This window comes from Carassius carassius, chromosome 38 (assembly GCF_963082965.1).
Source record: "Carassius carassius chromosome 38, fCarCar2.1, whole genome shotgun sequence".
Classification (NCBI taxonomy): Eukaryota; Metazoa; Chordata; class Actinopteri; order Cypriniformes; family Cyprinidae; genus Carassius; species Carassius carassius.
In genome coordinates this window covers 17,214,061-17,227,139 of record NC_081792.1, presented here as the reverse complement: position 1 = coordinate 17,227,139, position 13,079 = coordinate 17,214,061, and the positions used below count along the sequence as shown (strand labels likewise).

Below are 13,079 nucleotides of genomic sequence, written 5' to 3'. Positions count from 1 at the left end.
CTCAATAAAATCCACCTACAGGTTTAACAGCATGCCCATACTTGGAAAAGACTTGCAATATTTTAAGGACACCCATAAACCTTTTAAGTCACCACAAAAAGACAGCAGTTGTGAGTGTCCATCATAATGTTAAAGAGCCCCATAAAGTGCAAGCGCTCACCTGTCCAGTCTGCTACTGAGAGGTCAGCCTGAAAACAATGTCAATATGTCATCTGAAGACACAAATATAGACAGGTCTCAGCTTCCCCTAAGACTAATGGCTAAGAATAGCATACTATGGCTGTGGTCCTGCTGTAAGCACACCCAGTTTAGCTTGACATGTCTCACCGCATCACCCCAGTCACCCCAGCATGTGCTCTACTGCCTCTGTTGATATATATCTGGGCTGTAAAGAGTTTGATAACAACACCAGACTTGCCAAAGCAATTTGAGATACATATGCAACACAGCTTAGGATAACACTAGGATTGTAGTGTTTTGATATTTTCCATTTTATCTTGCAATAAATCTTTGTTTTGGAGACTACCCTTTTAGTTGTGCTACCTATTTTTGGTTTATGTTTATGTAAATTTTAAATTCAAAGTTAAATAAATAAAATAATAATAATAATTAAATTAAATAAAAAATCTTCAACTGACATTGACAGTTGGTCTTCATTATTACATTTATTTGCATACAGATTTTTCTTTTAAATTCTCATATGTGGCCCTGTTTAGACTCTATAGGTCATTTATATATATATATATATATATATATATATGTATGTACAAACATCTTAGTACAAAGTTTGGTTAAAAGTAGTCTGAAACCTAAAAACTGATTGGTGAATGAAAAAAAAAACATTTGTTCCGTGTAAGTGTAATGACTTTATTTTTTTATTTTTTATTTATTTTTTTGGTTTATTTTTTCATGGTTCTCAGGAGGATGTAAAACAAATATTCCTGTCACTCAAAAGGAAGTCACCTGTCACTCAAGGAAGCTATGAGCTGGAGCCGTAATGGCGTTATTTTGGCCGCGCCCCAGTCACCTCACGTGCCCTGTTTGATGACGTCGCGCTGGGCGAAGACAAATAAGCTCTTAGCAACAAGCTAAGAAACCATTAGGGGACGGAACGCGCATCCAAAACACTCAGACCTTTCGTGAGAACACTTATTTGTCGGAAAGTGTTTGGAAGGGATTATGACTTCATTTGACCTTTCTTGTTTTTATAATGAAAGCAAGTTAGGTTTGTACTATCCGGGAAAGAGAAAACGGTAGCCTGAGCTCGAGCTGCCCGCTGCACCGACCGTGTGCTCTGGCTGGGATGACTCTTCTGTTCAAACTAACAACACGAAACTCAAGAGAGGGCAATAGTCGAGGTGGTCGACATCGATTTAATGTTTGGACTCAGTCTCATTATGCTTTAGGGAGACCGTTTGTTTTGACGGAAACGTGTTTGTGTCCTCTTCAACCTTGATTCTTCTTCATGTTCATCATCATCGAGAACGAGCCCTTCTCATCCACTAATATTTGGTTTTCTCTGGTACATTTGTGAATTTATGCAAATCTAACACCAGTATCTATTAGTTGGGACCTTCGTTTTGGAAATACAGATACCTCTGTTACTTCTCCAGACTTGCAGTACAGGTGGTCAAATTAAAAAAGCCTCGTGAAAACAGCTTAAAGGGGATCATGCCTGAACCCTGCAGCACTGTGAAGTCTCTGAACATCTGACAAGCTTCTCCTCGGAAATGAGACTAGACGGACACTGAATTTCCGTTTTGGATGGATCTTGCTTTAGTGAAAACATTTTTTAGAGGAAAAAGAAATATTTGATTTTGATTGCATGCAGCCATGATGATACTAAGCAGAAAACCAGATGGCCCCATAACTGCAGGTAATGAAATGTAATATCCAGCTCTGTGGGTTTGCTGTGGTTGGTCTTAGTTCACTTGGCAAGTGAAATAATAGTTATGAATTGCACTGTGTTAATAATTCTTTGTTGATGCAAGCAAAATTCACAGGCTTGTATCCACATCTTTCTATTTTTATTCCAGCTGATGAAGTTTCACACATTTGTCAACAGTAAAAACGCATGGGACAGTGGGAATAAATGCCCTTGTAGACAGTATCATGTCCATATTAACAGTTTATTGAACTGACATCTCAGTAAGTTCTTGTAATGGGGTCTGAATGCTCAATAGGTGTATTATATGTGAGGGCTTATGTAGAGGCACATATTCCAATGCCACGATTGTTTAGTTTATAATATTTTAAACCCTTTAGTGCCCATTTCATCAATCATGTTGTAATACAGCCTACTGTATTCATTATTTTAAAGGGATGGTTTATTCAAAACTAAAAAAAAAAATTTGATTTACTCACCCTCCTGTCGTTCCAAAAGGGTTATTTCTTCAGTGTAGCATAAAATAAACTCTTTGACAATTGTCTTTTTTTTTGTCTGTGCAATAAAAGTCAGTTATTTCATTGTACGAAAAAAAACAACTATTTAAAATATATCCTTTTGTGTTCTACAGATGAACTAAAGTCATGCAGGTTTGGAGTGACGTGAAAATGTTCATTTATTCACTGTCATGTTTTGGATGAAATTAGCCTTAAGGGAAAAGTGGTCTAGGTCATTAAGATGATTTAATAACATAATCGTTCAGAGTTGTGGAAACTGCTGAAACTGAAATGAGTCATGAAGCTTTGTTTAATATGTAGCCAGCTGCTGTGTAATCAAGGAAGGTGTGCTCAAGGAACTGTCTGTTGTCTGGCACACCTGCATCTTGTTTACATATTTCCCTAAGGGGATCTGTGTTTCTCAAATGGGGACATTGTGTTTTTTTCCCCATTTCTTCCTTGTGGTTGTGCAATAGAAATCCTCATTTATGTAATGGTTATATTGTATGATGATGTGGCGAGTGTATTGTGTATTCACAACCCTAATTTTCACTCTTTCTCAACAGCTCGCCATGGGTATGATTCCTACATGCGCCCCGATCACATTGTGAACCAGGACGCTGATGTGAATGGGCAGAGTCCCTCTGGACTGCCTCCTCTCCCAAAACACACCGTAAGTCCTGACTTCCTCTCCCCCCAGACCCAGTGCCCTGGAATTTCTAGGCGTCATCCTATCATAGGAATCTTTCAGTGAGCCCTAAATGAAAATATTTCCCTAGTGCTCACATGAACAGTTCTAAAGAACACGATTAAATTCTAAATAACAGCTGAGATTGAAAATCTGACCCAATGTAATGTATTTTGTATATCAGATTTCTGATCTCTGTTCTTCAAGCTCAATATATTCAAATGATTTTTCACCCCTGTGGTTCAGAGTCTCAGCTAAACACATGTTCTGCTGACACTTGTGCATCTTAGTGTCACGTATTTAGACAAGCTTTCTTCCCACTTTCTGATAGTGGTACAAGTTACATCTGCAGCACATCAAGTCTATTTATTGTGCCTCACAGCATGTGTATCACATTTTCCATGTGCATGCCAGTGCTTTTAATCTTTCAATAAATATAATTTTATGGTGAGCAAATACACTAAAACAATATCAAGTGTTAAAACTAGACCGATTAAGCCTTTGAGTGAGGTCCGTGTAGCTTACAGTATGATACGTCAACATGGGACTGGAGATGATAACGAATATAATCTGATTCTCCATTGTACTATTATGCAATAAATAATTCTGTATAAGTGTTGGATCGGGTGACATTATTTTGCTTTGAAGCTGTATCACTTCTTTGCATTCTACTATACTGGGCTTCTGAGATCATAAAGACTATAGATAGACTATGTAATTGTTTTTACCCTTAGTAAATAATTAACTTGCAATCTTCTTCCGTAAATGTTCAGTACACAATCTGGGAGGGGACGACTTTGATTTTCTGGTATTTGGAGGAATAAACATCATAGCAGCTTCCAGTAGTTCCAATAATTCATTTAGCTACTGACATAACAGATTTCATTTAGGTCATGTACTCCTTGAGTCAACCAAGCTCTTGAGTCTTTTTGTTCTGATTGAACAGCATTTGGCTAGTCTTTACAGTTTCCTTCAGTTCCCAACACACTGGTTTCTATTTTTGTCTCACTGCTTGGAACTGCCTTTCCATGCCCCTTCCCCCTTCAAACAATTGGCACAGTTTACTAGGTACCTTATAATTTTATCTTCATGACCTTTTTTTTTTTCCTTGTTCTTCTTGTGCTATATGCAAAGCCAAACAGACTATCTTGGGCTTAACTGTAAATCTTTGATAGTGGAATCTTAAATGGAAATGGGACTTGGTGCAGCTATGGTGCATTAAACATCCTGAATGTGAAAGAGAGTTCCTCTATTCCCATTCACTCAGGAATGCCCACTGGGACTGGCATAAACAACCAATATTAATCAGGATTCCCACTCGGGTTGTGATGGTGAGGAAATATGCTACCAGGTAATCGACGTGTGACAAAACCGGTAAAACCGGTATCACCGGGGGGTGAGGTTTGTTGGTGTTTTCCTTCTCCTCCCTTTCCTTTGCTTTTAAATAGCTTAATGCCTGTGTACATTTTACTTTCACTTTACGGTGTCAATTGCTTGAATGGACAATAGCAAAATGGTACAACGACAAACTCACTTATATTAAACAGAACTTTTGTTAATAAACCAAATAAAATTACTGCATGCTATAGTCCTAATATAAAATAAAGAACTTACACAAAATTTACATCTATATAAAAAAAAATAAGAAGAAATAAGAAACGCAATAGTGTTTATTAACAAAACAAATAAGAAAGCTTGGAGGCAAGGCATACATGGCATCATTACATGTCCTGGAAAATCTTGTAGTTGTCCTGGAAAATTATTATTGAAAAAAATGTAATATTGTTTTCCTTTAGCCAAGAATGAACAGTTTACCACTGGCCCGAAGCCACTAATGATAGTAGTAGAAAACGTTCAAATGGCCGTAAACCGGACAGTTTTTAATCCAATTGAGCGAATGGCAGTCGACTGATTGGATACTAATTATCTTCAGAAATGTTTAGATGGTATTTTCTTTTTTACCTCGCCTCTGTATAATTTATATTAAAGTAATATTTTTTTGGTGCAGCACTGTTGTTTACAGTGGTTACCAAGGAAACACAGGATCGCTGCTGTTCCAGAGGCACCGCCTGCTGTCAGAGAGTGAATTTGCATTCTCATTCAGCTTGTGTGTGGTTTCTGTTTCCTGAAGTTTTTTTTTTTTTTTATGTAGCATATTTTCACAAAAGATAAATTCAGTCCATTCTGTTTTTGCTTCAGATTTTGAAATTACGTCTAATTTAATCTAATTTAAATCAAAAACTGCTCATGTGTATAAAATTTTTATATGTATGTATTTTCTGCCTATGACCTGCATCAGTCTGAAAAGGACTGAAAGACATCAACTACAAGACACCATCCCCCAGCACTGTGGAGACATCAACTGGCAAATGATATGAATGAGTTTATTGCATGTATCACACTGATTCTGACTAGGGCTGGGTGATTTGATCATGCGAATCTAGTCAGTAAATCTGTAAAATCACTGACTCCATCCTCTGCACTTCTATAACTGTCTGGTTCAGCTCAGCTATCAAATCAGACCTTAGAAGATTGCAGTGGATAGTCCGGACTTCTGATTGAATCACTGGTACAACCCTCCCCACTCTCCAAGAACTGCACTCATCCAGAGTAAAAGGGCTGGCAAACTCATTCTGGACCCTTCACATCCAGCCCACTTCCTCTTTGAACAGTTGTCATCTGGTTTGTGCTACAAAGCACTGAGCGCCAGAATGGCCAGGCCTAAGAACAGTTTCTTTCCTCAGGCAGTTCATCTCATGAACAGCTAACCTGGCAAAAAAAACGTGAAATACACAAAAATACTTAATACATTTATTTATTTAACATGCATACCTCTTTTCACATGTCTTTGCTTTGTACATAACACACCTGTATACTCAAATACCATTTATTGTCTACTTCATCTACTTTTTTCTATATTTTGTATATTATTTCCTATAAAATTAAAACTATTTTTATAATATGTCTTGTCACTGTCATTCTTTTTGTGCTGTGGAAGCTTCTTCATCACTTCAATCACCAAAACAAATTTTTTGTATGTGTAAACATACCTGTCAATAAAGCTGATTCTGATTGTGATTAAAATGCAGGTTGCCTCTAATTTTAAATGGCTACAGAGAGTTCGGCCTGTAATAGAGCAAAAAACATCTTGTTTGTGTACAAATATTTTCATTCTATCGTATATCTTGATTATATACACACACATGAAATGGAATCGGCCCATTTGCTTGTAAATAAATCAGAATCTGAACTTTCTTTCCAGTGGTGAACTTTTAAGAGAAGTATTTCTATAATTCAGTAACTTGAAATATTTTGATTATTGTCAAAAGTAGGCTATTAGTATTTCTATAACAAGTTGAAACTGAAATTTTTAAAAAATAACAATACCGGCCTTTCTGCAGCACTGGTAGTACCAAGTACAGGCTCATATCTGTGATCCTTGTGTTTAATTGTCGCCGTAATTAAAGGGATAGTTCACTCTCAAATTAAATTTTGATATGTTTTAGCTTACCTCAAGGACATCCAAGATGTAGGTTTCTTTGTTTCCTCAGTATTTCCCATTTTGATATTTTTAGGTCCAACCATTCTTGTCTGTGACTCACATAATGGATGTCTATGGTCACCACCTCAAAGAGCATGCACAGAGGAGTCAAAATTAAACAATTCAAATCATAAGTACATATTGATGACCTAATACACGAAACGAGCGGATTGTGTAAGAAAACGAACAGTATTTATATCGTTTATACCTCTTGTACACAACCACGTCCAACTGATCTGAGTTCGCGAGTGCTTCCCGATGTGACGTGCGCGCGCGCTCTGGCTTTAGTCTGCGCAAGCGCGGAAAGCGCTGGAAGCGATCTCTCGTGCATGCACATCACTCATTGTTTACCACACGCTACGCCACCTTCTGCACTGTCTGAAATATAATGCAGTAATTGTAATAAATTGATGTTTATAATGCACCCCTATACTCGTTGCGTTTATAATAAAAATACAACACATTACTCACTCTATTGACAGCGTGCCATTGGGTCCCTCTGGCATTGGACGTCGCCTCCAGTTTATACGTGGCAAACTAAACACAACATGCAAAACGCTGGGTCTCAACAGCGGAGAAAACTCAGGATCTTCGATCAGGCAGGTGTGTGAAGCGATACTGTCAATGTCTTGTAGTTGTTCCATTCGTGACAACATATGCTCTTCACTTCTGTTGGCATCTCACAACACTTGCTACTAAAACACCACCAATTTTGAAGAGATCTCTGTCTCTGAGGCTTGAAGACGTGCTGCTGCAGCGGAACGCTCCTGAGTACTTGGTCTGTGTATTCTGTTTCAAATAAATATGGTTGTGAAAAAAATTCAACGTTGTCTATGGATATATTGAAATCGTCTTCCATTGCAATTTCCTGTACGTCTAAATATGTTTAAATCTTCACAGTGAAAGGTAATACTTCCGAAATCTGTGTCAACCATAGGCAGGAAGTGTAAACAATGAGTGATGTACACGCGCGTGAGATCGCTTCCTGCGCTTTCCGCGCTTGCGCAGACTAAGCCAGAGCGTGCGCGCACGTCACATCGGGAAGCAATCGCGCACTCAGATCAGTTGGACGTGGTTGTGTACAAGAGGTAAAAACGATATAAATACTGTTCGTTTTCTTACACAATCCGCTCGTTTCGTGTCTTAGGTCATCAATGTGTACTTATGATGGGGAATTGTTTAATTTTGACTCCTCTGTGCATGCTCTTTGAGGTGGTGACCATAGACATCCATTATGTGAGTCACAGACAAGAACGGTTGGACCTAAAAATATCAAAATGGGAAATACTGAGGAAACAGAGAAACCTACATCTTGGATGTCCTTGAGGTAAGCTAAAACATACCAAAATTTAATTTGAGAGTGAACTATCCCTTTAAAAATGTCCTGGACACGTCCTCGAAGTCCTTGTTAAAATGATCACTGAAAAAGTATGGGAACCAAAAGTATGGGAAGCATTCAGCACATTTGCAGGTCTTTACAATTAGACTCTTGCCTTCAAAGTTTTTTTTTTTTGTATCCCTTGTGAGTATGAAAGTAAAATCATTTTTCACCAGTTTTCAGGTCAGGTTCCAATCAGACTGCAAAGACTGTGTCTGGCATTATCTGTCACATCAATTATCACTCATGCATCAAACCCCTAGTCTCATGTTATTCCCAGGGTTACTAGGCAGCTGATCAGTTCTGCATGTTTGCACTATTGATTGTTTTACACTGGTCTGATAAAACCTTAGTTGAAGTACATTGATTTTTAAGGTCGACGCAAAAACCAGAAGCGATAAAAGATTGATTCTGAATATCCACTTAGCTGAAAAGATAATGTTGGCTTGGGTCAACCTTATTTTTGTCTTGTACAGATTGATATAACTGTTTGACAAACTGTTAAAATATTTCTTTCGTTTTGAAGGGTGTCAACAAGCCTGCAATGAAGGATCACCTAGCAGTCCGCGGAGGACAGAAAGTGAAGTATTTTTACGAGGACACCTACAACCGCAAACTCAATGGTGTGAGCCAGCACAATGGCACAAGCCAAGTACCTGCGAAGCCACAACCTGCAATCTCCAAAGACAGAAGCGTGGACAGCAACAGCTCTCTTAAGTCATCTGAGAGCTCAACAAAAGTCTCAAAGCTTGGTAGCCCAATGACCCCAGAACAAGCTATCAGGCAATACCGGCAACAACTGACTACCTTGGAGCAGCAGGAGATCCACAACTATCCTGAGATCTATTTCCTGGGACCAAATGCCAAGAAGAGGCAGGCAGTAGCTGGGGGCACCAACAACAGTGGATATGATGATGACCAGGGAGGATACCTCCACGTACCTCAGGACCACCTTGCCTATCGCTACGAGTTCCTCAAGGTGATTGGCAAAGGTAGTTTTGGACAGGTGGCAAAAGTTTACGACCACAAGTTACAGCAGCACCTCGCCTTGAAGATGGTGCGCAACGAGAAGCGCTTCCACCGGCAAGCTGCTGAGGAGATACGAATTCTGGAGCACCTGAAGAAGCAAGACAAGACAGGCAGCATGAACGTTGTCCACATGTTGGAAAATTTCACCTTTCGCAATCACATATGTATGACTTTTGAGCTGCTTAGCATGAACCTGTATGAGCTCATCAAACGCAACAAGTTTCAGGGTTTCAGTCTCCCATTGGTACTCAAGTTTGCACACTCTATTCTCCAATGCCTGGAAGCACTCCATCGCCATAAGATCATCCACTGTGACCTGAAACCAGAGAATATCTTACTGAAGCAGCAAGGCAGGAGTGGGATCAAGGTCATTGACTTTGGCTCCAGCTGTTTCGATCACCAGCGTGTATACACATACATCCAATCCCGCTTCTACCGTGCACCTGAAGTCATCTTGGGATCGCGATATGGTATGCCTATAGACATGTGGAGCTTTGGTTGCATTCTGGCAGAGCTGCTTACTGGATACCCTCTGTTTCCTGGTGAAGATGAAGGTGACCAGCTGGCCTGCATGATGGAGCTACTGGGTATACCATCTCAGAAATTGCTGGAACAAGCCAAGCGTGCCAAGAACTTTATCAACTCCAAAGGCCACCCACGCTACTGCACGGTCAGCACACTTAGTAATGGCACTGTCGTCCTCAATGGGAGCCGTTCTCGCCGAGGAAAATTGCGAGGTCCCCCAGGAAGCAAGGAGTGGGCGACGGCCCTCAAAGGCTGTGATGATGCCATGTTCATTGACTTTCTGAAGAAGTGTCTGGATTGGGACCCTAGTACTCGAATGACACCAGTTCAGGCCTTAAGACACCCCTGGCTCTACAAGAGACTGCCTAAGCCTGCACCTGGTGGCGAGAAGTCCATGGTGCCCAAACGGATCACGGAGCACAGCACCTCTTTCCCTAATGTCAGCTCCAAGGTACCCTATGTCATGGGCTCAACCAACAACAAACTGCGGACCACGATAATGCTGCCGAAGCTTGTTTCATAGAGATTCCTTAGCTTTTCAGGGATAAAGACACATGTAGCAGTTTATAGAAGTGGATTTTTTTTCTTCGTTTTGGTTGGTTTTTCTAAATGAGTGTCAAAACTTACAGATTCAATTTTTAATGAATTATAACAAGCAAAAACAATTTTATACATCTATACTGTGTTTTTATCAAATGGCTTTCAGAGTGTAAAATTCTAAATTGACATCAGGGCTGTTTTTTTTTTACACCTTGGTCTTGAAATGAGTGCTGTTTATTGGAGTGGGTGAAAATTTAGATGCTGACTGCTCATCCTGTTCTTTCTAAAGTTTACACTACTTCTGCTCAGACAAACATACATATTTTGCATCTCTAAGGGCTGCTTTGCATTTGTGACTCCTAGTATACTTTTTTGAGGGCTTAGAGTGAATGTTTGCAGTTGTAGGTCTAACATCTGTTTGAAAATGTCTGTTTAGTGTTCTAAAGCCCGTGTTAACATCTTAAAAATTGATCTAATTCAGAGGAGCACATTTCTTATTTTAACAGTATCCTCCCCAGTCACTTGCATCCCAGTGAGAGGTCAAACTCTAAGCTATTTCTGTCCACAGCTCTTTATTTTTTGAGAAGTTGTTGCTTTAAGTTAAGTTACGCTAGAACAAGATGAAGAAAGTTAGATTTGTTTGTAAGTAGTAGAGTAATGCAAGTCACAATGCTGTCTGATGGCCATGGCCATTCCAGGGAAGTATTGGGAATGCTTTTGGGAGTGCTTTTTTGGAAGATATTGGTCAGGTTTCACTTGAAGGCAACAGGCAGTATCACATGTTTGGCTGTACATGGTGGTATGTATTTCTCTGAAGCTGCAGGTGGGGGAAGGGAATTGTTGGCAATATTTTCTATAACTGATTGATACCAAACAGCTAGTGTAAAGACTTCATACACATATTCAAATTACTAGCTAACAAATAGGTTGATGACAGGCATTCCTCCGGGATTCGATTTGTCCTATGTAAAATTTGTCCATTAATTTTTTGTTTAATTTTTGTTTTGTTTGCAACTACAGCAACTATTCTTGCCATTCATACTGCGAGGGAAGATATGAAAAAAAGCAGCCTGATGAGATAATACAGGGTATTTCCCCTCCCCCAGAGCTCAGCTTCAATACATTGAGTGATTATTTTCCATTGACTGGTTGATTGTGTGGTCTGAAATATCTACATACTGACCTATTTTGTTCCCTTCTGTTAGGTTTACAGGAGAATCTTGTTCTTTATACACTTGAGCACGCAGCACGTTCACCCACCCACAATGGCGCTGGTCAGTGTCTGCACTTTGAGTATTTGTCCATTTGAAACCCATTATTTGGACAAACGATATATGCATTTGCTTGTTCAGAAGGTTGTTGTATTATCTAATGTACACGTTTTGTGACACTGCCTCACTCTTTCTAGCTGTGAATTGAACACTTAATACTTAGAAGCTAATTGTTGCAAGGTAGGACACTAATCTGCTAAAGGACTGTGAAAATGAACTGCGCTTAACCCATTGGCCCTGACAGGTGAGTGCAAAGCATCTGTGTGCTACTTGGACCAGGGGGACACCAGGCAAGTAGCTGTGAATGTCCTCATAATTGGAAAAACATTGTCTTTTCACGCCTCTTTCTCAGGTTTTAACCTTTGCAATTTAATGGAGATTTATATATGATTCCACACTCCTAGTGGGTGTAAAGATGATGATTTGGCACTCAATAATGCTAGGTTTCAGAAAAACTTTATAGCTTCAGAGATGTAGGTGCTCCAATTAGACTATGAACTCCAGTCCTCTAGTCTATGGTGTCTTTGTCCAATCATAATCATTTTTGGGTTCATACGTGGTCTCCTGCAAAGTTAAAAATTGCTCTGTGTTCTTGGAATACATCAGGGAAAAGTGTCCAGGCAAAAGTGGTTTTAGTGTTTTTTTTTTATCTCTTTTCTTGCTTGTGAAATCCATCTTGTATGCTCTTGAGAGGTCTCTACTACACAAATAATAGCATCTTGCTCCACATCTTCCTACTTTGCTTCAGCATTCCTGCCTTTCTGCGTTATCTTGAATTTGCGTTATCCACCAAAACACCCTTTCACTTGGCTTTCTCTGTGGTTTGTCTGGGTGTGAACCCCTCGCTTTTGGGGGGAACCTAGTCTTGTGCCTTTAACTGAACACACTTGACTAAATCAGCACTAAGCACAGGATGACTAATGTTTCTCTTCCAGCTTTAATGGTCAGGTTTTTGTATTGCTTTTATTTCACCCTTTTATAGAGTTTTTACTGTTAGTCGTGTTTTAAAGAGAAGTGAAAGAGATAATCATGTAATTTCCTTTAAACTGTCTGTTTTCTGTTGGCCATGTGGTTCAGGGCATGATAATCACAGAATGCATGAAAATAAGTGATAAAATGAAACCAGAGTAAATGACATGATTTAAATAATGACAGTGTGTGTGTAAGTAACCAAATGAGCTTGTATTAGTTTTTTTTTTTAAGAAAAAAGATAAATAAAATCAATATTACCAATCTTTTGTTAGAAATCGGTCTGTTCTTTTCCTAACATTCAGGGTTAGTTTACTCAAAAATGCTCTATTTTTAATTATCTTTCCCTGTAAAGATGAACTGAACTGAAGAATGAAGATGGTTATAAATCTTATTTTGAATCATTCATTCATGCATTTAATTTTATGGATTTTATTTTTTGTTTAATAACATGGTCTGGTGGATGTTTTTATATGTGCAAAAGCTGCATGTCAAAAATCAACCCACATCTGTTGCATATTGCCAAATTACAAGTATTATTTTTTTTTTTCCTTTTTGGGTAATTTGTTACTCTCAGATGTACGTCACAGAATTGTGTAAAAGTACAGGATCTGGTCTTACTTCCAGTTAAGTGTGACTTTAAGCTATTTTAACGTCTCCAGTTTAAAATTACTGAAAGGAGTTTACTTCCAAAATACACTATACAATTGTAAGGAAATCTGAACAAAAATGTTTTAGTCCATGGTAAAGCGTTAT

The 13,079-nt window shown here is 38.9% G+C and overlaps 1 protein-coding gene across 1 annotated transcript; it reads left to right on the top strand.

The window, feature by feature from the left end:
* Window positions 1–1,031: 1,031 nt before the first annotated feature.
* LOC132119446 (dual specificity tyrosine-phosphorylation-regulated kinase 2-like) lies at window positions 1,032–10,494 on the top strand. The gene is made up of 3 exons (XM_059529408.1): window positions 1,032–1,876; window positions 2,949–3,055; window positions 8,516–10,494. Exons 1-3 carry the CDS (start codon window positions 1,834–1,836, stop codon window positions 10,064–10,066), a joined length of 1,701 nt encoding a protein of 566 aa, XP_059385391.1. The 5' UTR covers window positions 1,032–1,833; the 3' UTR covers window positions 10,067–10,494.
* Window positions 10,495–13,079: the final 2,585 nt, after the last annotated feature.